The sequence below is a fragment of the Amblyomma americanum genome, chromosome 9 (genome assembly GCF_052857255.1).
Source record: "Amblyomma americanum isolate KBUSLIRL-KWMA chromosome 9, ASM5285725v1, whole genome shotgun sequence".
Taxonomy (NCBI): Eukaryota; Metazoa; Arthropoda; class Arachnida; order Ixodida; family Ixodidae; genus Amblyomma; species Amblyomma americanum.
In genome coordinates, this window is record NC_135505.1 from 69,316,136 (window position 1) to 69,339,508 (window position 23,373).

General features: G+C 44.8%; 1 protein-coding gene across 1 annotated transcript in view; it reads right to left on the bottom strand.

Moving 5' to 3' along the window:
* Positions 1–19,735, bottom strand: part of LOC144104234 (neprilysin-1-like) — a 43,194-nt gene extending 23,459 nt beyond the window's left edge. The window contains exons 1-7 of the mRNA XM_077637118.1: positions 19,608–19,735; positions 16,740–16,790; positions 15,354–15,455; positions 9,428–9,460; positions 8,046–8,282; positions 4,846–5,152; positions 3,053–3,365 (exon numbers count right to left, since the gene is read on the bottom strand). Coding sequence (XP_077493244.1) covers positions 3,053–3,365; positions 4,846–5,152; positions 8,046–8,282; positions 9,428–9,460; positions 15,354–15,455; positions 16,740–16,790; positions 19,608–19,659 — 1,095 coding nt within the window. The 5' untranslated portion in view covers positions 19,660–19,735. The remainder of the gene's footprint in view (positions 1–3,052; positions 3,366–4,845; positions 5,153–8,045; positions 8,283–9,427; positions 9,461–15,353; positions 15,456–16,739; positions 16,791–19,607) is intronic.
* Positions 19,736–23,373: the final 3,638 nt, after the last annotated feature.

A 23,373-nucleotide genomic window follows, 5' to 3' on the forward strand; every position in this document is an offset into this window, starting at 1 on the left:
TGACGGTGAAAGAAGAGAAGGGTAGAGAATAAGATGGCGAAAAGAAAAGGGAAAGAGAAAGAGAAAGAGTGAATGGTGAAGTCAAGCACACTCACGCACTCACAATCACACACTGGATTGTCAAAGAATGTCCATCAATAACGTGTCTCTTAAAAATACTTAAAATGCTTTCGACCCGCGCATATCCGAAGCCGCGTCCCTCCAGAGTCCAAGAACATGCTCTATGAGCACGGGGCCATCCTGTGTCCTAAAGCACTTAAAAGTGCCTTGCGATGATTGTTGAAGACTTCGCTGCTGGAAATCAAATGTATAAGATCTTCGGGCACACCACATGTTGGGCACAGAGGGCTACTTGATTCACCAATTTTATATCAATAAGATTTAGTATAGGCAACGTCCAGGCGAATTCCGTGGAGGCAATTATGATAACATCTGGCTATATTGCATGGCATGCGGAAGTCACAATTTGGGCCGATATGTAGAAGGGGTCTGTATTGACAATGCGGATCACACCACAAAGAGCGTTGCGTCTGCCATGATTTTATAGTTAGAAGCATCGCGCAATCATTGCGAGAAAATGGTATAGGTAGGAGCAAGGCGGTGTCGCCAAGCCCCAAACTCGCTGCATCATCAGAGGGGCGCCACATACTAGCATTGCGGCTCCAGTACATGTATGATATAAGTTTTTAATTGTTGAAATGGCTGTAAATAGCTGTACCTGCAGTCCCTTCATCACTTCCTAACACGAATCACAATTAGTCGAACGTTTTCTTCCGCGCCCGTTCGGCCGGTCTCGTTCGCGTAGCATTGCGTCACCGCTATGGCTTCTGCAGGCTATGTTGGAAGCAGCCTGAGACGCCCTTGGTCCTGTATACATAATGACGCTGTCGGTGTAAAGTACCTGGTGCACGTCAAGAGTTCTAGACATAGTGAGAGGTCAAGAACAAATATGTTAGATAAAGTGTTGGCGACAACACAAAGCCTTGTTGGGTGTCTCGGCTGGTGTGCCGAATCAGGTGGCACTGAGTGTTTCTTACCGATATGGTGCCGGTTTCGTTTCAGATAAAGTGCATACGCCAGCCGCAGTGTCACTTGGAGATTCCATGAAGATGAATTCATGAGATAGGTTTTCAAATACCGCGTTCAAAATTAAAGACAGCGTAGCTCACTCGCATTCAGCCCGGGTGATCGACTTCATCTTTCTGCATTTGCAGAAGCCCGTATTGGGCGAAGAAATAAGCCAGTACCCATAAATGATGTCCACCATGGACGAAATACTGTAACGCCATAGCGCTACAGTCCTTGTGTCGCAGACAAGCGGGCATCATCATGAGACGGCATTGTCAGGAGCAACCAAGAGAACAGGTGGGGCCCCTGGGTCAGTCACCTTGTGACATAATCACAACCTTCCCATCAGATTGTGAAAAAACTACCCATTCGGCCAGGTTGCTAGTTAATTTAATGGTTGGTTGCGAAACATTGTTCGGGAAGATCAACCTGGTTTTCACAAACACCATCGGAGGCATCACATGCCACCGGAGGGTAGTGGCGCACCGCTTAACCGCTGCTCGATTGCGCCTGGAGTGTTGCGGCGACTCCAAAATATATATGAATAAGAAGTCGAGAACTTCCACTTCCGTATATAGGGGGATTTGCCGACTAAGGCTATCGAGCCCAAATTCCTCAGGCAGAGCTTAAGCATCTATTGCAGGAACTTTTCAAGTGGATGTGGAGTCGCTTCAACACTACATACTCGAGAAATTTTACAAAGCCTAACGTCATGGTTTCTCGCATGAAGTTCTTGACGGCAAGCTACGTGTGCAGTTTCTGGATTGTGGTTAGTTGTTCCTGCGACCGTAATTGACAGTGGTTGCCCGTCCCTCACTTCTGATTGCGGAATGCGGAAAGGGCGATTATCTAGCTGTCGCCCTAATTCTTCTGCATTTTGCAGATAGTTTGATGCGCCGAATCTGGGGTTCTTCCTGCGAAGCTCGACAGCAGCGGTCGGATTACTGCTTCCGTGATGTCATCGTCCAGGGATTCATCTCCATACGGTGAGAGCAGTTTTTGTGCTGCGATATTGAAGCAGAAAATCGCGGAGGAGCGGCTGCGCTTAGATTGTCCTAAACGTTGCCTAGCTTCTATAGAACAGCCTGGGCAAGTTGTCTTTTGTGAGCTTCGCCGTGCATAATTGCGCTTTGTTCATGACTTGCGCTACCCTTTTTGTAGGATGTTGGTTGTGTTTTTGCTTCTATGGTGAACAGCTCCGTAAACTTCTCGGCTACCTGGGAATCTATAACGTTACCGCACAGCGCACGGGTGCGTTTTTGCGCTTGGCGTACGTCGAATTGCATCCGCCGCAACCGCAATTGAATCAATTGCCATGTGGTCATCAGATGAGCCGGCGATGTCTGTGCACGTTACAAAGCGCCAGGTGCTCGATGCAATTCCTGATCCCTCTATAACATCAGTTTTCTCCCGTTTTTTTACTGCTGTCTTTACCACTTCTCTTCCAGCGTGGTTCTCGAGCCCATCGAGAAGCGAGACAGTTGGTGTTTCTCTCTTTTGTCGTTATGGATGGATTGTTGCTGCTGTGCGATGTGCGTGCACGTTAATCAATACAGCGTGTTTAATTTATCCCGGAGAGCTCCACTACGACGTCCCTCACAGCCCATGCGTTGCGTCGAATGTTTATCCTAACAATTTGCAGTTGAATACCTCTTGACGGCAGATACAGACGAACACATTTCCAAACTTCCATAGACTACATCCCATACACCAAACATTATACTCCAACACCTGTCCCTGGTACCAGGCCCGCCCTACATTCTTCCACTTTTCGTGGGGATGTGGGGCCAAACCAAACACTCTACAGACGGAAAACACGTCGGAGGCGCTGCTGACCAGCGATAACCTGGAGGACCAACGGGCCCTCTTACTACAGGTTCGCATGGCAGCTCAAGCCAATGGATGCCTGGTATGAGGGCCCCACCCATACGTTTGCCCAACTCCCCTTCTCTTTAATAAAGTTTTTCCTCCTCCTCCTCAATACCTTAGAAAGAGTGAGTCGTATGACGAAGAAGAAGAGGACGGTGGGGTCCTGGTTGTGCTCCAGCCACTCGGTGAAGCTCAGGTCTAGGAGGTAAAGGGCCTTGCGCACCCGCACGTCCGCCGGCATGGGGTTGGTGTGGAAGTCAAGGCAGGACCTGTAGAACACGATCAGGTTACGGTATGGCTCGTTCTCTCCGGCATCCACCTGGGTCGTCGAGAGAGTCTGGTTCATGTTCTCAATAAGAAGGTTGTTCAACACCTCCCGCACGCTGATTTCCAGAGGCTGGCTGCTGGCCCACCCGCCGCAGGAGTACCTGGAGCCAAGATCGAGTGAAGGGAAATATGAACATTACTGAAATACCCGCAGCATGGGCAAAGAAAAAACTCTAATATGTATTTTCGAAATTGGAATTTCCTAATGCTTCTGTTAGGAATGTACGGCTTGAATAGTGACCGATATTTAGCTATTTGGAAATACCAGCCCAGAGGTATAAGCACCAAATCTGGACAGCTGCAGCTAGTTATGTTTCTGAGCGCACGAGAAATGTGACATTCGACGTAATTATCATTATTGCAAAGTTCAGCTCAGATCCCCATTAAATGATGACATGTGCGCTTTATCTATAATTAAATCCATCCCACTCCGGCTGAGGCACCTCGTCATGCCCAGTTATATGTTATCATCCATCCACTGTACCTTGCCCCCCTCCCCTATTTCCTTTGCCTAAAAATTCACTGGTCGAGACTACGGGAGCATTGTTTGTATATTCCTGCAATCCATACTTATGTTTTCTCAACCTTAATCGCCAAGCAAAAAAGCGCTCACTTTCGCAAAATGCCTAGTGTGTGCAGCGATATTTCTGTAACATTTCGCATGTAGAGGTCTTGTTTATGGTGAAAATAGTAGTAATGGTACTTACTCCTTTGAAAGGATCATAGGCAGCAATTCTGGACAAAAAACTTTTTGAGCGGAAAACCGTTCATCAACGTAACTATTTAATATATTTAATATTTCACTACAAGAATCAAGATATCCGCAGATCACTCGATGGCAGTTCTGTATTTTTTTCTACTGACGTTTTTGGTATTATTAAAAGTGCTCCGCATTGGTTTTTTATGGCACTCTTCCTTTTCCATCCGATAGCTTGAAACACATTAAAGCAAAGTTTTTGTTACATGTATGAATAATGGGCCATTACCATAAATATTTCCATAACGTGTCTTACAATTTATTCAATTGTCATAGTTTTCGCCCGAGAAAGTGGACGAGAGCGGGTGCTGATTTACACTTGCTAATATTTGACCATAGAATTGCACAATCAACGCAACCACGAGGAAGAAAACACCAACAAACATATTATAACATGTCTTGCCGGTCAGGCTTAATTTTCCTGGCTATGTAGACTCAGTCCCTGGTATGAACGTTGCACATACACACTTAAGATTCGATTAATCTTGGTCAGTCTCCAACACAGTGGCATGTCATCTACGGAGGTAGAGACTTAGCGTCTTTACTGGAATGCTAAGGGCTGTAGGGCAAAATGGGCATCGAACTGGCAGTGAAAGTGCCTGCGGCTTGGAGACTACTTTGCTCGCGCGTTCGCTATAGAACGAACTAGCCTCTCTACCGCTGAAACCTTCAATTGCAACTGGTTTTCCTTTTCGTCTATTTTTATCTGAGGACTGTCCTTTTGTTCGGTATTATCTCCTTGGTGAAATACCGCAGCCGTGATCAAATGCTGAGCAGAACAGCAGCTCACTGGGCGAAGAAGACCAAAACCTTGAGGTGCTCACAGGTAAAAGTTGTCGCAGGGGTGAAGCTCTCTTCCCTGCTTGCCTGTGGTGGCGAGCCGCATGTCTTCCGCGATCTCCTTGGCCTTGATGCAGCCGGGCGACGAACAGGGGGTGATCTTGAGGGTGCGGTTAGTGATCACATCCAGCGGCTTGGTGTAATAGAAGAGCGCCGCCAGCACCAGCACCAGGAGCGCAGCCAGGATGACAAGAGCAGTCACGAGCATTCGCCGCGCTTCCTCTTGCTCAGGGTCCTTGGTGTGGGGGCCTTCGGGCGCCGCTGGAGCCCACTCGGGAAATTGGTCCGCACCTGCAGCCAGGATTTAAATGTGATCTCAGCTGATGCAAAGCGACAGTACTTGAGTGAAGAGATGATTTAGTTAGGGGATATAAAAGAAATCGAGCTAGGAGACTAACGTGAGGTTGGCATCCTGGTACAAATTAAAAAAAAAGATATAAAACGGCACCATGATGGGGAATGCCGCCACCAAAAGGTCCGTAGAGAGGACGGAGTGCATTCCAACAGAACGGAGAAGTCGCAGGGGGCAGCACAAAGTCCAGAAATCGAACGACTTTTGGGGAGGTATCGGGGATGCAGGATAGAGGAATTGAAGCTAAGTGGCACATGCTTTGTCCTCCAATGCTTGTTTTCGGACTGATGAAAGTCGCCGTGACGAATACAGAATAGTTCAACCTTTATTTCGCATGGAAATCAGTTACTAACTGCCACCTTGCAATTTCAGATATTCTTGCGAATAATGAAGCGAGAACGGCTTTCTTCACAGACGCTTCATTTTCGAAACCTTGAGAATGTCACATCTTGTATCAATTGGAACTAATTGTGAAGGATGAAGGCATGGTTGCGAACACCAAGATGAGTTGTTGAAATGCTCCTTTGTTGACAATTTACTAAACATGATTTTACTCGCCAGTAATGTTTACACCACCGGCAAATAGAAGCATTTTGGTTGCTTTAAATAATGGTGAGCCTTTTTTTGTTTAGAGAGGGCGTGTCGAAGTCCGCGCATCTGCCATGCACTTGTACACTCCTAAGTAAGATTGATGAGGTTTCTGTTTATGAAGTCAACACTCTGCTCGAATAACTGCCTTCTGTTGAACTACGCTGTGAAAAAGGGCTGGTTTCTCTTTACTTTTAATTCGTTTATTTCATTCTAGAATTTCCGCTGCTCCCTTTAAATTTTCAGGGTGGCTGCTGCAGAAATGGTAGAACAAGGACAATTAAAAGAACGAACAGGTCATTGTTCTGCCATTTTTTGCTGAAGTCGACCTAAGTATTAACCGACAATTTCAGTTATCCATTCTTTTTTATGGTTTTCTGGAGAAGTCTAGGCTAATCCTACGCCCCTCTTTACTAAAGATGCTACACGTGGCCTTCGTTAACCAAGGTATAACCACAAAATAGCCGTTCAATAAACTGAATAGTGCCCAAAAGTTAAATTATTTTTGGCAGTCGTACTTCATTGCTCGAGCTTTAATTTTTCTGGAGTATGTATCGCAGATTATGTATTTGACTGTATATTTTTGTCTTCTATATTGACTGTATTTGACTTCCTGTCCACTCACCTCTTTCATTTCATTTCTCCATTCTACCTGCTATTCTTTATTTCCGCTGCCCCAGCCTAGGTGCTTCAGTATCGAATGCAGATGCCGGGGCTAGTAAAAATCTTTTCACTCTGTTTTACTATTATTTTAATAAAAAACACTACCACCACCACCACTGTATATACTCTTACATTCTCTAAAAAACGTCGGCGATGGTGTTATTGTTTTCCATTGTTAATCCCTTCCTTTAACGTTTGGCCCTATTTGCATATTTCTTGATTTGACGTCAGCCGCATGATTTGAAACTATTTCAATGGGCTTCCAAAGAAATTTGTATAGGCCTGTTTCCTTAAAAAAATACCCACGCAAGTCACCACGCTAATCGGGGTACAAATCATGCGTGCCCGCATAGATGGTGTAAATCTCTTAGAGTACTTTTGTTGAAGTTGTAGGGACGTAGACTCTTTGAATAATCCAAAAATTCGGCTACTTTTGCTTAACCATTATTTGCTTAACCATGAACCATTTGATTAGCCATTATTAGAGCGAAAGAACACTTGAGAAATTTTCAGAGCACAGAGAGATCCCCTAACTTATTGTTTACCGGAACACAAATAGGCAAGTAATCATCAGCTTTATTGAGCAAAAGTAATCGTTAAGGATTTAAAGGCTTCTAAAAACATATATTTCACTACACTGAGACCTCGCAAGAAGTGTTGGCTTTTGGGTCGTCTCAAGAAGCGCAATAGTTTTGCGCAGACTTTAGTTTCACAATTTTCGCTCTTTATGACGAATGACAGGGCATGATCGAACTTCATCATGATGAAACAACGCAGAAAAGACACGAAGAAAAAGCAGGGCGACACAGAACTCGATTCGTCGGGTTCGTTTCTTCGTCCGTGTGTTATTTGCGCGGTTACGGCCGAGTCATCTTTATATTCTTCGTGAACTTGTACTTTTACCCACAATTCGTGGTATAGGCACCTGTTGAGTAGCTCGGATTTTACTTTCCGTGGACAGAACCGTGAATCCCCTGGTGAAATGTTCTTTGCAGTTTCTCCTAACACCACTTCGTCTTCAACTTGTCCGTCAATGTGCAAAAGATGAGAATAATCTAGTCAGCTTTTTCGCCTACTACAAAGGCTACAGTCCAGCTACACATGTACATCAGGTTAAAAGAGGCATAAATGCCCAAATGTTTCCGAGCAAGTGTAATCCACAGCAAATTTTCTAAACCTGCAGAACTACGGAATCCTAGAAGCTAACCTGAACTGAAGAGGTTTGCTATATATTTTCCCGGTATGTTCGCAGGAGTAAGAAGTGTACACCGTGCTCAATTTCATTCATAAGAAACAGCTGCGGATTTAACAGCCTAGGTTTTCACCCTGTCACGTTAATACAGGCGGCAGTTCCCTGTACTTTCACACATAGAAAGATAGAAGTTCAGGCAATAGTTCGCTATTTTTTTAATAAACACGAAACATATTTTGCTGTACGAATGCTCCTACCGTAGTTATTTGAATTTTGCAAGTGCCGAGATTTTTTTTGGTAAGTTGTCTGGTGTGGTTTCTCTGTTGAATCATATATTTGTGTGAAGTTGTCTCGGCTGACTAGGTGATTCGTTAGTGCCTTAAGCTCACCTTCCCACTCGGTTGCTCCTTGTTCGCCTTCGGGGGATATGACTGGCTCCCCTGATAGAGCTTCTTCCGGTTCTTCTTTGGTGACCACCGGCGGGTAGCCGTGAACCTCGGCAAGCGGCTCAGCCATGATTTTCAACGATGCCGCAGGAGTCGATTTCCCGCTCGCGGAACTCTTCGAAGGACGTTCCGCTTGTCTCTTCGGAGAGCCCCGCGCTTTGGACTTCTCGGTAGCAGTAACTTCGAGGCGAAAAAAATATTAAAAAATAGCTGTGGTTTAGCTCTGGTTAAACCTGGAGTGACGCAATAGCTACAGCTGGCCGAGAGGAACTCTATCAGTCGAATTGCAAAGCCAAGCTTTCGCCGCTCGGTTTCGCTGGGCGATCCTTCTTTATCTTCGTCCCTGGACTTGGGTTCGTTCTTTCCTCCTCTCTACTCCCCCCCCCCCCCACCCCACTCGGTTGCGCCGCCATGCTGAAGGCTCGAAATGCAAGCGTAATGTAGCTATCGCTACAATACTGCCAAGCCGCGTTGGACTGAAAATGAATATTTGTCCCAATGCAAGATATAGGGCACGCCTAAATGTACATATTCATATAAGCGGAAAGAAAACGTTTCAGTTCTCAACTTGAAGTATTAATGCGAAAGTGGAGGCGGTAGTGATGGTGCACAGTTTGGGACATGCGTGAGAAGGCAGTTACAAGTCTCCCTTAATTGGATTCAAGTCAGAATGTTTTACTGTGACCGGCCTATATACGACGTCATTAAGCAAGGACAGGATATTTCGGTAGTTAAAAAGAGAGGGTAGAAAAACATAAAGATTATAAGAAAATATACAGACATAAAAAATAATTTCGCTAAAGAAATGGACATAAATAAGGAGAAAACGGCCAGGAAAAACTGTCAGAGCCCCGGAACCCAAGCCACAGCACTGAGATTGGCTAGCCTGAAATATACGCATGGACGAAAACGGCGCGCGAAGGTACGCTCATATTTAATGCCCGGAGTTGGCAAAATCATCTCTAAGGTCTCAAACCCAAGAATTCTTCTTAGCAGCTGGACGCCGTGAACGCTTAGATTTATTAACTTATACGGTAGTCTACTTTTAGATACCAAAACAGAGGCTTTATCGGACAGCACTTTAAATATATTTTGTATGTTCTCAGCTATTTTGGATTGAAAACAAAAATGACTCAAGAAGACGTGCTCTTCTTTTTTCCTCTCAAGCCGGTAAGCAGGTTGGCCGGAAGACACTAATTCTGATGAGGCGCTCAAAGTGCGGCTTTTTCTATGCCTCAACTGAACATTGATAACACCCTTAGTAACCGAGAGGCTAAAGACAAGCACTAAAGGAGCGTACGTAGTACCGAGCAGCGTGTACTTACCGGTCGGCTTTTCAAGTTCGGTTTCTCCTACGGCTGAAACAACAACCGAAAAGCTGTCCCGAATATAACAAGAACGTGTTCTCTCGTGAGCGTCAATATGGTGAGGAACGACTTCAAACTCCTGAATGACATTTGAAGGCAGTCTGATGCAAACTTCGCACTGTTCTTTCTTGTTTGTTTATCCTAGCTTGCGGAAGAACATTCTCAGCATTAAATTAGGATACCTGCACAAGCACGCCAGGAGAGGAATTTCGGTACATGTACCGATAATAAGTAGAAGTAGCCAAGGATTTCGGCAAAACTGTACAAAGTAGGCAAAACAAGCAGGACAGCTGTAACACAGGCAGTCTGTGAGCGACTGTAAAGTCCAGTGGAGTAGCAAAAGTAAGCAAAAGGAAAGCTACTCTAACAGTGCAAAGGCTAAAACGGCTACTCAGGCCCAAATAAGCACAGATCCGTAGTGGCGAAGTGGATAGTTAGTGCATTTGAGACTTTGCGCCATCTACACGCAGTCCCTCACGGCGTTGAATTTATTGGAAACATGAAACACTGCTAGCAATATCTTGATTCATAACAAAAGGCAGATGAAGAACTTTAAAAAGTATACAGTGATCAGCTATCTGTTTATTGTGTACAAGATATGCAGGGTGTTTCACGAAAATCTTTACACAATTCTTAAAAATAGTATTTTTGAAATTAAAGGAACACATTTTTCGGCACACAAATACTAGCGGTGTAGCAGATCAGAATACAGAAAATACATGCTAACAAGAAGGATTATTAACTAATATAGTTTATATATATCTATTACTGTTAGGCTCCTTAATTATTGAGAAGCGTGTAGAGCCTGCCGTAAGTAATAGCCATGTACACTCGCCGCTGTCGCCCAGTCAGTTCTGGCTATTTAGACGAGTTAAGTGCAGTGGAGAGATTGCTTTGCCTGCAAGCTTCTATACAGCGCGTGTATGTTTGCGCGATGTCGCCAAGATTTGTTGGGACACAGCGCCGAGGATAACCATTCTTTGAAATTCTAATAACTGATATGGGTATTACCTACGGTAGGCTGCACGCCTCTGATTATTAAGAATCCTAATTAATAACAGTTAGAAGGTTAATTATTTACTTTTAGTTAACAAGCCTTGTATTTAGCGCGTCCTAGTATTATTCTCATGAGCTACACCTCTGATAATGCTATGCCGAAAGAAGAGCTCTTCTAATTGAAAAAGCCTATATTTAAAAATTGTGCAAAATCTTAGGTGAAACACTCTGTATACTAAGTTACTCCCTAACTTTATTAAGTCACCCTTTCGTTTATTAAACAATACACTAGGCTGGCCTTCTGAAGGAATAGTAGACCAAAGACCAAACATGCATTAGGGTTCTGACTATATAGATACGCGGGTTAAATAACGAAGACCTATATATAGCCTTCACAGGTTATGAGATAGCAGTTGACTTAGCTGAATCCTCAGCAGGGATAAAGTCAAACAGGCAATATCATTGACATCTGGAAATTTACTTTAAAATCTAGCGGATGTAGCCAAAACCTCAGCAGTCATAAAGACAGTTAGGAAGTACCATTCGCATGTGAAATTTACTTTGAAATCTAGCGGCTGCACAGATGCTGCTCTGCTCTAAAAAAATTACCAAACTATCAATTAGGCAGGGCTTGAGGCAAGTACACAAGAACCGATGAGGCTACAACTTCACAAAGGACACAGAAAGGGAAAACGAGACGCTTGCGCTAGCTTACAACTGAATGTTTATCGTTTTGACACATCGGTGAATCTACAGCAAGCATCGAAAACAAGAACAACAATATCTGATAGCCAGACATCGGAACGTGGTAACACGCAGGAGAACCATGACTATCGAGCAGGGCACAGAACTCTTTATCCAGAAGGTTTATGCAACGATTGCTGACACAGCGCTCTTCGGTGCTCGCGATTTTTTCGGCCTCAATATGTTCAGGCGTGTCATGTCGCCATACCTGCGCAGCAAGCTCATGTCCCTCAACATGTGAGTTTACAATATCGGTAGTGAACATTCAGATGTCCAGAAACCCGGTAGTGGCACTCTGAAAATCTTTTATTACGGAATCTGCCGGTGTGGCTGGGCCCGCATGGCCACAAGACAAGCGAATTGAATACGCGACGCCTTCAGTACAAGTAACGAATCACTCGCGATAGTCTATAATGCATTGGACGTCCTTTTTCCCATTTGATTTACGTGCTTGCACAGACACAGCAGATCAGCGAAACGAAGCAGGAGTGGTCGACGTGGCCCCGGACCGCCTCCACGTTCACGAGGCCACAATACGCCCGCCACGTAACTCGACCCATTTCGGTTTCTACCCGTTCAGCTATCTTGTCCAGGACCGCGCTACGTTGCGTGTCTAGCGCTATTGTCCAATGAGGAATGTTGAGTAATGGCTGACTCTACGTTTGAAGGCCCGTGGGCCAAGTCGCCGGCGTTCGTGCGGGGGTTGGTGGGGCGGACGCGCAGAAGTTGAAGGGCGTCGTACCTGACTGTCACAAACTCAGCAGACCCGGAATCAACAAGTCTGTCGAGCCGAATAAACCGGAGCAGCCGGATTTCGTTCCGTTGATGGCGAGCAGATTTGATTTTCTCTCTTTCCAGAACAACAAACGCGCGAAGTGCATTTGACAGGTTGTCACAGGTTGAGCACTGAATTTCGTAAGTGTTCTTCAACAGGAAACTACACAAAATCTGAACCTTTCTTGCACTATCTCAAGATGCAGAAATGTTGACATCAAAGAAAAGAGTTGAACTGAAGTGAAAAAGCGCGGAGCAAGCTATGCAAGTTGAATGAAGGACATAACGTTAAGAACCACAAGTGGAGTGCTGCGGTTCAGAGCAAAAAGGCGAGATCCTGATATCCTATGCAAAACAAAAAAAAAGTAATGTTGACTAGGAACATCTGTAATGCGAAGTAAATATATTCGATGGCCATTAGTGGTAGCCGACTGGATTATAAGAGAGAGTAAGCACAGCGAACGACGGCGATTTTCATGTGGGCGAAAGTATTTACGAAGTTAGACGGGAAGAGGGCGCCTCGGCTGGAACAGGACCTTGTTAATCTGCTAGGTATAGGAAAGGACTTTGCACAGCAGAGGCCGTGGTAAGGATGCATATGATTATTATAATGACGACGCTTTACACCTTGGCTAAACCATATTCTAGTGTACTCAGCATGGAATCTACACTGTAGACAGGGATTCAAAGTTGATTTGACTGTTTCCCTTTCGATTGTTTTATGCTCTTTAACTCCGGCTTCTGCACTTTGGAGTAAACATAGCACTGATATCTCGTTGCTGTGTCAATGTTCTTGACAAGGCGATTTTCTTAGCTTGCTTCTTGTGCACACTATATAGAAATCGCATTGGAAGTTAGTGATGTTATCCTGATGAATTTTGTCAAAATGTTGCATCCTTGCGGCGTGGCCAAAAGGCCGTAAAATATCTGCAAACCGGAATAAAAAGAGCCCCGATTTCCAGAGGATTTCCAGAGATGTGCTGCTTTGCTCAAGGCAGCAGTATTTGCCTAACAAGTTTACATGTTCGTAGGATGTTTGCAAGCATGATTCTAATACTGTATGCGTTTTTTGTATGAAACCTTTAAAGTGACCTTCAGGATGCCATTTACAATGTTCTTCGAAACAGCAGTGCCATTGATTTCTACTGAGGACCGTCGTCTGTGCGTATGTTCAGGGTGGCTTTACCAGTTGTTTAATTTTATTTTCTTCGAAAAAGTTCAGTTTATAAGGGATAGCAGTCGTACGACTTTAAGCGTTACCACTGCTCAATATCAAAGTATACAGGGTATTATTCGATCACTTCTTTCGAAGTAAATGTTTAGAATAATATATATTTAACCCATCGCATGAATGTTCATGGGCTATGCGTGCATTTCCCGAAGGAAAATGTGTCAGTTGTGTGAAATGCAGCTCTGCTAAAAAGTTCAAATACTTTCTTTATATTCAACATCATCATCATCATCATCAGCTTGACCACGCCCACTGCAGAGCGAGGGATTTTCCTATGTCTCTCAATTAACCCTGTACTTTGCTAGCAGCGCAAGCCCTACGCCCGCAAACGAAACCTCTTAATCTCATCCGCCCACCTTATTTTCTGCCGTACCCTGCTACGTTTGCTTTTTCTAGGAATCCACTCCGTTACCCTTAAGGACCAGAAGTTGTCTTCGATTCGCAATACATGTCCTGCGAAGAGCATTCCTACGTCTTGATTTCGACTAGGATATCATTAACACGTGTTTGTTCCCTCACCCACTTTGCCCGCTTCCGTTCTTTTTACGTTAAATCTATCACATTTCCTTCCATGGCTCGCTGCGTTGTCCTTAACTTAAGCTTAACCCTTTTTGTTAGCCTCCACGTTTCTGCCCCGTAGGCGAGTACCGGTAAGATACACCTGTTGTACACTTTTCTCTTGAGGGATATTGGTAACCTGCTATTCAGGATCTGAGAGAACCTGCCATATGCGCTCTACACCCTTCTTATTCTTCTCGTTATTTCCCCCACATGATCCGGATCAGCGGTCACTACCTGCCTGAAGTAGACGTACTTCTTTGCAACTTCCAGCGCCTCGCTGCCAATCGTGAACTGCTCTTTCCTCTCTATACTGTTGAATATTTGGTCTTCTGCATAATTTTTAGACCCAACGTTCTGCTCTCCCTTTCTAACTCATTAATCATAATTTGCAGCTCACATTCTAAGTGACTTAGCAATGCAATATAATCAGCGAATCGCAGAATATCTCAATATTCTTCATTAATTCTTATCCACAACTGTTCCCAATTCTGGACTGGGAATACCTCCGGTAAATGGGCGATGAATAGCAGTGGCGAGATTGTGTCTCGCTGACTGGCAACCTATCTTATTAGAATTTTATTGCTGATTTTATGAAGAACTATGGTAGCTGTGCAGCTGCTATAGATATCTTCGAACATTTTCAGATAAACTTGTGCACCCTGATTCCGATATGCCTGCATGACTGCTGAGGTTTCCAGTGACTCAAATGTTTTCTAGTAAACAATTGAGACTATATATAGGGGTCCATTACATTCTGCACATTTTGATAGTGTAAATACGACATATTGCAGAATATCCTTCACGAAAGCCTGCCTGATCATTGGTTTGATTGAAGTCTAAGGTTTCCCTGACACTAGTAACTCTTACCTTCCTAATACCTTGTAGGCGACTTTCTGAAACTGATATTGCATGCATCTCCTTCGCTTTCGTCACTGACGCTCCTCTGGGAACCTAGATTAAAAGACGCAATCTAGTCTTCGACACAATTACCTTAAAAAAAACAGCCGAGGCGCAGCCAAGTGGGCTAGATGGTAGAGCGTCTTTTTGGCGGCCTAAACTTATTATATTTGTACAATATGCGCTGATTCTGTCAATTTTTTTTCTCTAAACAAGGGGCGTTCATACCTTCATTGGTATCCCCAAGTGTGGGATTCATTCAAGAACCGCCTATCGAGCAACAAACGCAGCCTCCTTTCCCATCTTGGCTTTTGTGTTACGGCTCATTGAACTTGATACAATTTAAGCGCAGTTGAAAACCAGCCAACGAGAAAATAGCGCACATTACTGCAATTTTTTCCCCTAGCGAAAATAAATGGTGCAATGATCGTGTGCCTGATAAAAAGTGCGGACCCTTTTTCAAATATGCGATAAATACATTTCATGAGTTGCTGCAATATTGTACACCACCATAAAACCACTCAGGTAATGAGTTCATTGGAAGTACTTAAATACTATTTTACTTTACCATTTTCAGGTAATGTAAGTCGTGACGGTATACTGAACGGCCATGCGAGCGGAACACTACAATTTTCCATTCCTTTTATTTGCACGCGCGTTTAAATTAGCCATAGGACTCACCGGTTTGATCTTCATGTTGAGCCCGCTGTGCTTGCAGCTGTTTCTGCTGTTCCTCTAACTCCAGGGCTTCTACTTCCATGCGCATCTGTTCCTCCAGCCTCCCTGTTGAAAGCAGAATTTTCCGTGAATAGAGTCATACAACACTGCCGTGGGAAATGTAATTGCTCATAAAGGTATCACGAGCTCGCACCCCTGTGATCTAAGGCTGTGATGTACCCTACTTCTTCAGGTATTAGTCAGCGTTAGCTCGACTGTAACTGAAAGCCTAAGGAGGAGAAAACATTTATTACTTATCTGTACTGAATTAGGAATGGAGCAATTTAGCCATTAACACTGCGAACGTTCCTAAAATTTATGCGTGAAGTAACAATCGTTATTACAATAGAAATTTGTGTGAGAATCTGCGCCGTTTCACAAAAAATTTGCAAAATTATGTCTAAATCGTGGAGTGAAATGCCGTGTACGTGGTAGTGAACTTAAAGCAAGAAAAGTTTATGCGTAATGTTGCATCGAATTTCCTGGAAAGAGGATAATAACAGGCACTTATTTCATTCTTGATTTGAAGAGGGCGCTAATGTTTGAACTTCAATTGACGTCAGTTGTGAAGTGGAAGGAAATCTCATTATAATCAGTTGCCTACGTGGCGGATTCCACCTCCAACAAGGTAAGGCACTGATTTTGCTTTGTAATTGTTGACCTAAAGTGGAGTACATGTAACTTCAAGTTTCTAACTAAACCAATAAACCAAAGGTTGTGCGGATAATATTTAGCCTCCACATAAACATTGTTGCTGCGAGGTAGAGGGATGCACGTTATAGCTTTGGCTATAAAAGACGCACTAGAACAGACTTTTTATGGGTTTCAGTTCAACGCAAGAGGCACAACGATCAAAGTTTCAAACATGATAGTTCGGTTGTTTCTTTCTAGTGAAGTAGGACTACTACGTACATACATACTTCCCTGAAGCTGGCAGCCCACCTGTCCACGGGGTTGCGTGCAACCTACAGGGGCGTAAATCTCGGGGGCCTTCACTCAGGCAAAGGCCTTCAAGGTAAATTGTTTTAGGGTAAATGACCTTACGTCAATGGTTTTTGCTGTAAGGGCCTTCAGCAAAAACTAATTTACTGTATAGACTTAAGGTAAAGGCTTTCGTGGTAAATGCCTTCTGGGGAAATATTTTTAGGCAGAAGCAATTTAGGCCAAAGGCATGTATGATAAACGCCTCTATGAGAAATGCCTTTAGCACGTAAGGACATTACGTCTACACCGTAACTGGGGCTGCTGCACGATATATGCGTTTAGCTACGCTAAACCGGTTGAATTTTTTTTCTGAATGCTCCGCTATGGCAGATATCTCAAGCAGGGCTGCAGAAAAACTTTGCTTACTTCTCTTTTTCTGCAACCTGCGGCGTTCTTGCTCGAGTTGCTTCGCCACTCCTGAAAAATAAAAGCAGAAATCACCACAGATTGCTCAGAAATGAATGCTTACACGATATAGGTTTCGACAAACACAAAATATTTTGTATTTCTTCTATTTAAAACATAAAAAATAATAATTGTAACAGAAATGTGAAGCTAAACAAAAAATGGCAGATAGTCGGAAAACACAAGCATGAATTAGCTAGTTCAGGCACCAAATTTTGCGAGCCAAAACAGCGTTGCTGTCCGCACTGCTTTACCGATTTTAACTGCCATTTCCGCCAAAAGCATTATTTTAGAGATTAAACAATGCACGGAGCCGGAAGCTTCCCCGAGGATACTTTGTACGAGAAAAATAAGGTGTGTATAAGCCGTGAAATTCGATTTAGAATAAAAATTTAGGATAACATAAAAAATGTGCTAATTCACCGCAGAATTATTTTTATTAAAAAATAGGCACGTTAGACGGAGACCGCCTCAAAAAAGTTAAAAAAAATTGGGAAACTCAAGCTCCGCCTTGAGGATATGACGCGTTAGCGTAATTGTTTAATTCTCATATTTGCAGGTCATTCTATACATTCATAGATCCCTGGGCGTCCTCATACCGCCGAAGCGCACAGGGCTCAAGTTGCAGTCGTAGTTCGTCGGCACAACGTTCTCGACAAACCCGATGCCACGAACGCCAGCATAGCTTCCGCGCCGAATGAACCGGCAGCAAGCTGCAAGCTTTGTGGTGAACGCGCCTTGGACGCGCGCTCCGTTGTTCGCCGCTCACCGCGTGATTCCTGCGACCCCGCACGGCGCCACTGCGCCCGAAAGAAACTAGCGGGATGCGCCAATGAGGGGCTACCGTCGCGCGCTATCTGTTGGGGCAGTGGCGTACATTCGGAGGAGGAGGAGGAGCAGGATATGAAGAGGAGGAGGAGGAAGAGGGAGTGGTTTTAGTGGGCGCCGCCCGATGGCGCCTCGTGCGCGCCAAGCGAAGAGGAAATGTAGCGGGAACGTATTTTGCTACTTCTTTAACTGCGACTTCTGTAATTTATATGCCCATAATTACTTATATAATCTACAGTACATGCCTACAAAGCACCCTTATAAAACGACACCGTGTTCACTAGGCGCGCCTTTCTTCATTTCAAACCATCCAGCTAGCGTGGTGGAGTGGTTACCGTGCCCGTCGCTCACTCCGGAGGCTCTCGTTCAATTTTCCAAGTCAAGAAATTTCTTACTCGGTTTGATTTAATAATGCTTCTTGAATTTCTCGCTCACGGCCGACGCTGACGACGACAGCGGCTTTTCCGCGACACGGGGCCTCTTAAGCTGTCGTGTCAAAACGCCAAATAGGCGCAACCACGCCGATGTTGGATGGCCAGTTGATGTTTGAGATCGATCAGAAACTTTCAGCTTGTAACAAAGATTTCTTTAGCTCAAAACCTCTGCATCAACCCCAAAGTTATATATGTAGTTTTACGTGATACTTTCCACATTGGTTAAATTGTGCCCGCTGTGTTGGCTCGTGCCATTTGAGTCACTCTGAGTGAAGATGGAAAAGCTGTTAAAAGCTAGGTATATTAACTATTTGAGCTAGCTTTACTGGTTCTTAGTGCTCCCTCCATTAGTGAACCGCTTTTTTACCAATAAATATGATCTACAAGCGTCTCATTCGTGTCTGTATTGGCAAAAAGAGGTGTTCAGATATGGTATGCGGGAAAAAAATGTTTTCGCTTTTCACTAGGGCTGCTGAAATGTTTAGGGGAATCGCCCAAGGTGGAGTAGACTTGCAATAATATAATAATTACTCATTAGGAGTAGTTAGTATAAGCTTGCTGTCCTGTATAGCTCACTTGGTTGAGTGACTGCTACGGTGAAGCGGTGGTCTCGGGTTGGAACGTCGGAGCAGGACGAATTTTTCTTTAACTGCGAAGCTTCTGATAAAGCTGTACAGCTTTCCTTTGTAGCCTAATGGCTGCGCTTGGATGGATGTCAACGAGTAACTACTTCCTTACTATAAACCTACTTCACCTCGGGCGATTCCCCTAAAACAAATGACCAACACTGTTCCAAATTCGAATTATTGATCAATTCGCCATCACCCTACCATAAGCTTGCCGTCCCGGTTAGCGCAGCTGGCAGAGCGTCTGCTCCGTTGAAGACGTGGTCACAGGTTTCAACCCCGGACCAGGAAATTTTTCTTTGACAGGGAGGTTTCTGATCAAGCTGCATAGCTTTCCTTTGTATCCGTATGACTACGCTTGGGTGGATCCCAATGGTTAATCACTACCTTATTAGACCTTAGTTTTGCAAGTGCCACTAAGGGGAAACACATTCACAGTAAGCCGGCTATCTGCCTACCAATAATGTAACATTGCAGAATTGAATAAAGATTGGACGTAATGCACTCCGGTGGCATCAGCAATGAAAAGGCAATATGACTTTCTAGATGCTGGCTGTTTCTTCTGGGGATTTATAAAACGGTTACGATGAAACCGTGTAAGCGATAAAAAAATTCAGATAATTTATTGCTTTTTCTTTCGTCATACACACGCAAAAAAATTAAGACGGAAGTATAAGAATTCTTCCTTCGCACCGATACGCGACACACAAGAGTCAAGATGTGTGTAAAGCTTAAATTTAAACAATCTTCTAATACACGGACAGGTTTAGGAGGAAATAAACACTTTAAGCAGCAGTAGCCGCGAAATGAGCCGCGAGTAAAGCATTTGAGGTTCTAAATGTCACATACTGATGCGTAAACTCATGAGGCGCTGCTATCCTTAACCTTGACCCCGATTAGTCCTAACAGTGTACGCGCCAGCATACTTGAGAGACACCCACCTTCTTCTCCTATGTCGGTGCGGAGCAAGCCAAAGATATCCTGGTTCTCCATGATGGCTGTGTGCGCGACTTGAACGGTCTCCGCTTGCTACGCCGGGTACTTTTCGTGCAGAAATGCGGGCGCTGTGAAAGACACCACAAGTAAAGGGCTGACTTTATCTTCTTCAGTGCGGCGTACCGCGTGCCACGAGCTTAGGACAGCCCGATATGTTAGCGCAATTTTACTATTTCGAGAATCTCCTGTACACTGCATTGCCTCTAATCCCGACAGCAGTGCATATTCTATGCTCACAGTCGAAAGGTTTCACGCAAAAAAAAATTCTGTTGCCTTTGTTGGCAATCACAGCGCCGAGATGAGCAACCGAGGACATTACAGCGCATTAGAAAGAATACTAAAAGGACGAAGACGCAACCAGTGGATGCAGTGGAAGAAGAAGAAGAAGAAGAAGAAGAGAGAGATGCGTACAGCGAGAGGAAGAAGAAGGAGGAGGTGTTGGACGGTGCTGACGTGTTCTTGCTGGTGCTTGGCTTCGAGCTCAACTGTGGTGTCCTGGTGGTGCCTACGTGGTCACTCTGGTGAGGCCGTTATGTGTGGGGGATTTGGCCAGGTCTCAGGTTAGGTCTGTAGGCCAGGTTAATGTGCATTTGAGGGTGCGTTTGGCTCAGGTATGTCGCTGACCTCCCCGTGTGGAGGGTCGGCAACCTGGTTTGCCAGCTTGCCCACCCAAAGCTTGCCGCTAGAAAATTTTCGTCAAAATGGAATGGACATCATCCCTGTGGCTCTCGTGCCGACGCTCCTATGTACATGTCGCTAGCCTACCGCTCCACTCCAATTCCGCAGGTGGAGTCGGTTAAATACCTAGGTGTTACTTATGACCAAAATTTGGACTGGCGACACCATATTAAGAATAATGTTATTAAAGGGGAACGTGCACTGAGCCGTTTGACCCGAGTTGGCAATAAAAAGTTTGGCATGCGTTGTGACAAGCTACTGTTGCTATATAAGGCTTATATGAGACCGATTCTGGAATTTGGTTGCCCCTTGTACTCTGGTAGCGCGAACTACAAGCTGCAGCCATTAGCCTTACTGGAAAGGCGTGCCCTACGGCTATGCCTCGGGCTCCCAAAATCAGCCTCCAACGCTGTCCTTTATCTGGAAGCCCGTATCCCCAAACTCTATTCCCGCTTCCAACTTCTAACAGTGCGTACTTTCCTCAAGTCTTTTGACACGGCTCCAGGCGTTAGTATTCCAATTTTTGTATCCCAACCACACCTTTTTTTGACTAATCACTGGCCACGTTATCAGCTTCCGCAAGTTAGGTTCACGCAGAATCTGTTAGCTCCGCTTCAGGTTGATCTGATCTCCTTGCAACGAGTTGCTGACACGCAGGCTGATCCCGTCTTCTATTACGACTTTATTTTCCCGTCCCATGCGAAGCATATGCCCTCACATACCCTAAATGGTCTTCTTTCTGAACACCTACAGAATTTTCCACATCATACTGTTCTCTCCACTGATGCCTCCGGCAGCTGTGTGAAGGCGGCGATTGGCATATATTCACAGGATCTAGCTTGGAGCTACTCCGTTCATATCTCTGATTATACTCCTAAATTCTTCGCAGAGTTTTTGGCCATTGGATTGGCTCTTCTCAAAATTCCCAGACATGTCGCACGGGTTCTTATTATTACAGACTGCCTTTCAGTTATTGTATCTCTCCAAAATTCGGAAAAATCTTTCTTGACTCGTTCACTTAGGTTTTTTGTTCCGAGCACAGTGCGCGAGATCCGTTTGGTCTGGGTACCTGGGCATTCAGGCGTCTATTTTAACGAAGTGGCTGATTTCTTGGCAAGGTCAGCTCTCAGCGCACCTGTAATATATTCCGTCCCTCACCTCATTCTGTTAGCAGCTTCACGTTTCCAGCGGTTCCAACATATTTCAGCCACTTTGAGTGATCCGTTGCTCAATACCGTGGACTTTCAACTCCTAAAGTACCCATGGAATATCCGGTGGTGTAAGTCAAGGCTTTGTGAAGTGTCCATGACGCTCCTGCGTTGTAGAATCCCTCACTTAAACTTGTACTTATGCATGTGCGGGTTCGCTGCGACAAACCTTTGTGTATCATGTGGGCAAGTTGAATCAATCGATTATTTTCTCCTCTCTTGCCGGCGGTTCGCGGTTCAGAGAAAGCAATATCTGGAGGTTCCTCTTTCGAGACTAGGACTGCCTCTGTCTCTTACAGTTCTTCTATCGTTCGGTGCGAGTGCCAAGGGATTCCCGTTAAGCAGTGTATGCGGCTACCTTCACGATTACATAAGTGCAACTAATCGATTATCTTGTTAGCTATATACAAAATTGTATATAGTACGTGCCATTCAGCCTGAGGACTTCATCATCATCATCATCATCAACAATATCTGTGGAACACTTGCCTGAAGCCGTTCTAAAACTCTACTGCTCTTGGGAAATCATGATAAAGAACAGCCAACTGCGCCGCGGAACCATCATCAGTACAAAGTTGACATCGACTGCAGTATAAATACCTTTTTATTTTCCTTCGCAGTCTATGCACGGTCGTTCTTGAAACACTTTTTCCGGCTAGTACAGAATGTAAGAACGTAAATGAAACATCGGTGTTATAGTCGGCGTTAAGGCGTGTCAGTATAATTGAAAGACATAAGCTTTGTACCACTCTTTTAGGCATTCCACCTAAACAACTATAAAATGGACACATGTTTGATGCTTCTCCGTTTGTGTTGCCTTTATTTTATGAATAAAACGATTTACTCACTTTACTTGGAAACGGACCATGAAGATTGGTTATATCGCTTTCGTGAGGGCAGCTGATAGCTCTCAACGTTCTGATGTCAGGATAATTAAAAATGGCCAGGCTTAGCTTGGTTAAGCCAATAATGCGTTGCTTATCTCGATGGAGTTCCGTGCTGCTCCGTTGACTCGATAGGCTATTGACTCGATCGCCATTGAAACTGCCCATGTAGCAGCGCTCGATCGCCTTTGAGTCGATAGACTATCGGTTTGAGGGCCCTCGAAATGCCCGTGTGACAGGGGTATAAGTCTGTCCCGGCGAAGGAGCGCAGCTCTTTTATACATATGCCGTGACGTCAATCATAGCGCAGCGCCCCTAGCGGGAGGAGCGGGAGTGAGGTGGTGGCTGCGGCCGCGCGCGACGGCGCCAGTTGGGGAGAAGCTTTTCCTCCATGACGTCACGCGCCGGCGCAGCGCCTCTAGCGGGAGGAGCGGGAGTCAGGTGGTGGCTGCGGCCGCGCGCGACCGCTCGAGTTGGGGCCCTGCTTTTCCTCCGGCTGTCGTGACGTCACGTCACGTGGTTTGATGGCTGCCCGGCCGCGCCCAAGGGCTGAACTGAGTGATTGCAATATGCAACGCATAAAATATGTTTTCAAAATCTGCCTGCGGTGTACCAAGTGCGCCAGAGAAATGAATGATTTTCTGAGTTTAAACCATAGTCCTTTCTGGAGTGTTTTTTTTTTCTTGCAGCGAATTATCGGCCTGTTAAGTGAAAACAGGGAATAAGGTTTCTTTTTGGAATGCTAATGTTGAGAAAGGGCGCAGGAATGCTCACAAACCCTTTTCTGTGACCTACGCTGGTTCTTTCCCTCACCCCTTCAAGCAGTGGCTAAGGTGCCTAAAATATTATTGCTACTTGATATGGCATCACCTGTTTTCCAGCGTGGCGAATTAAAAGGCGACCTTGCACCCGAAAATAAATAGAGAATAAGCGATACAGTG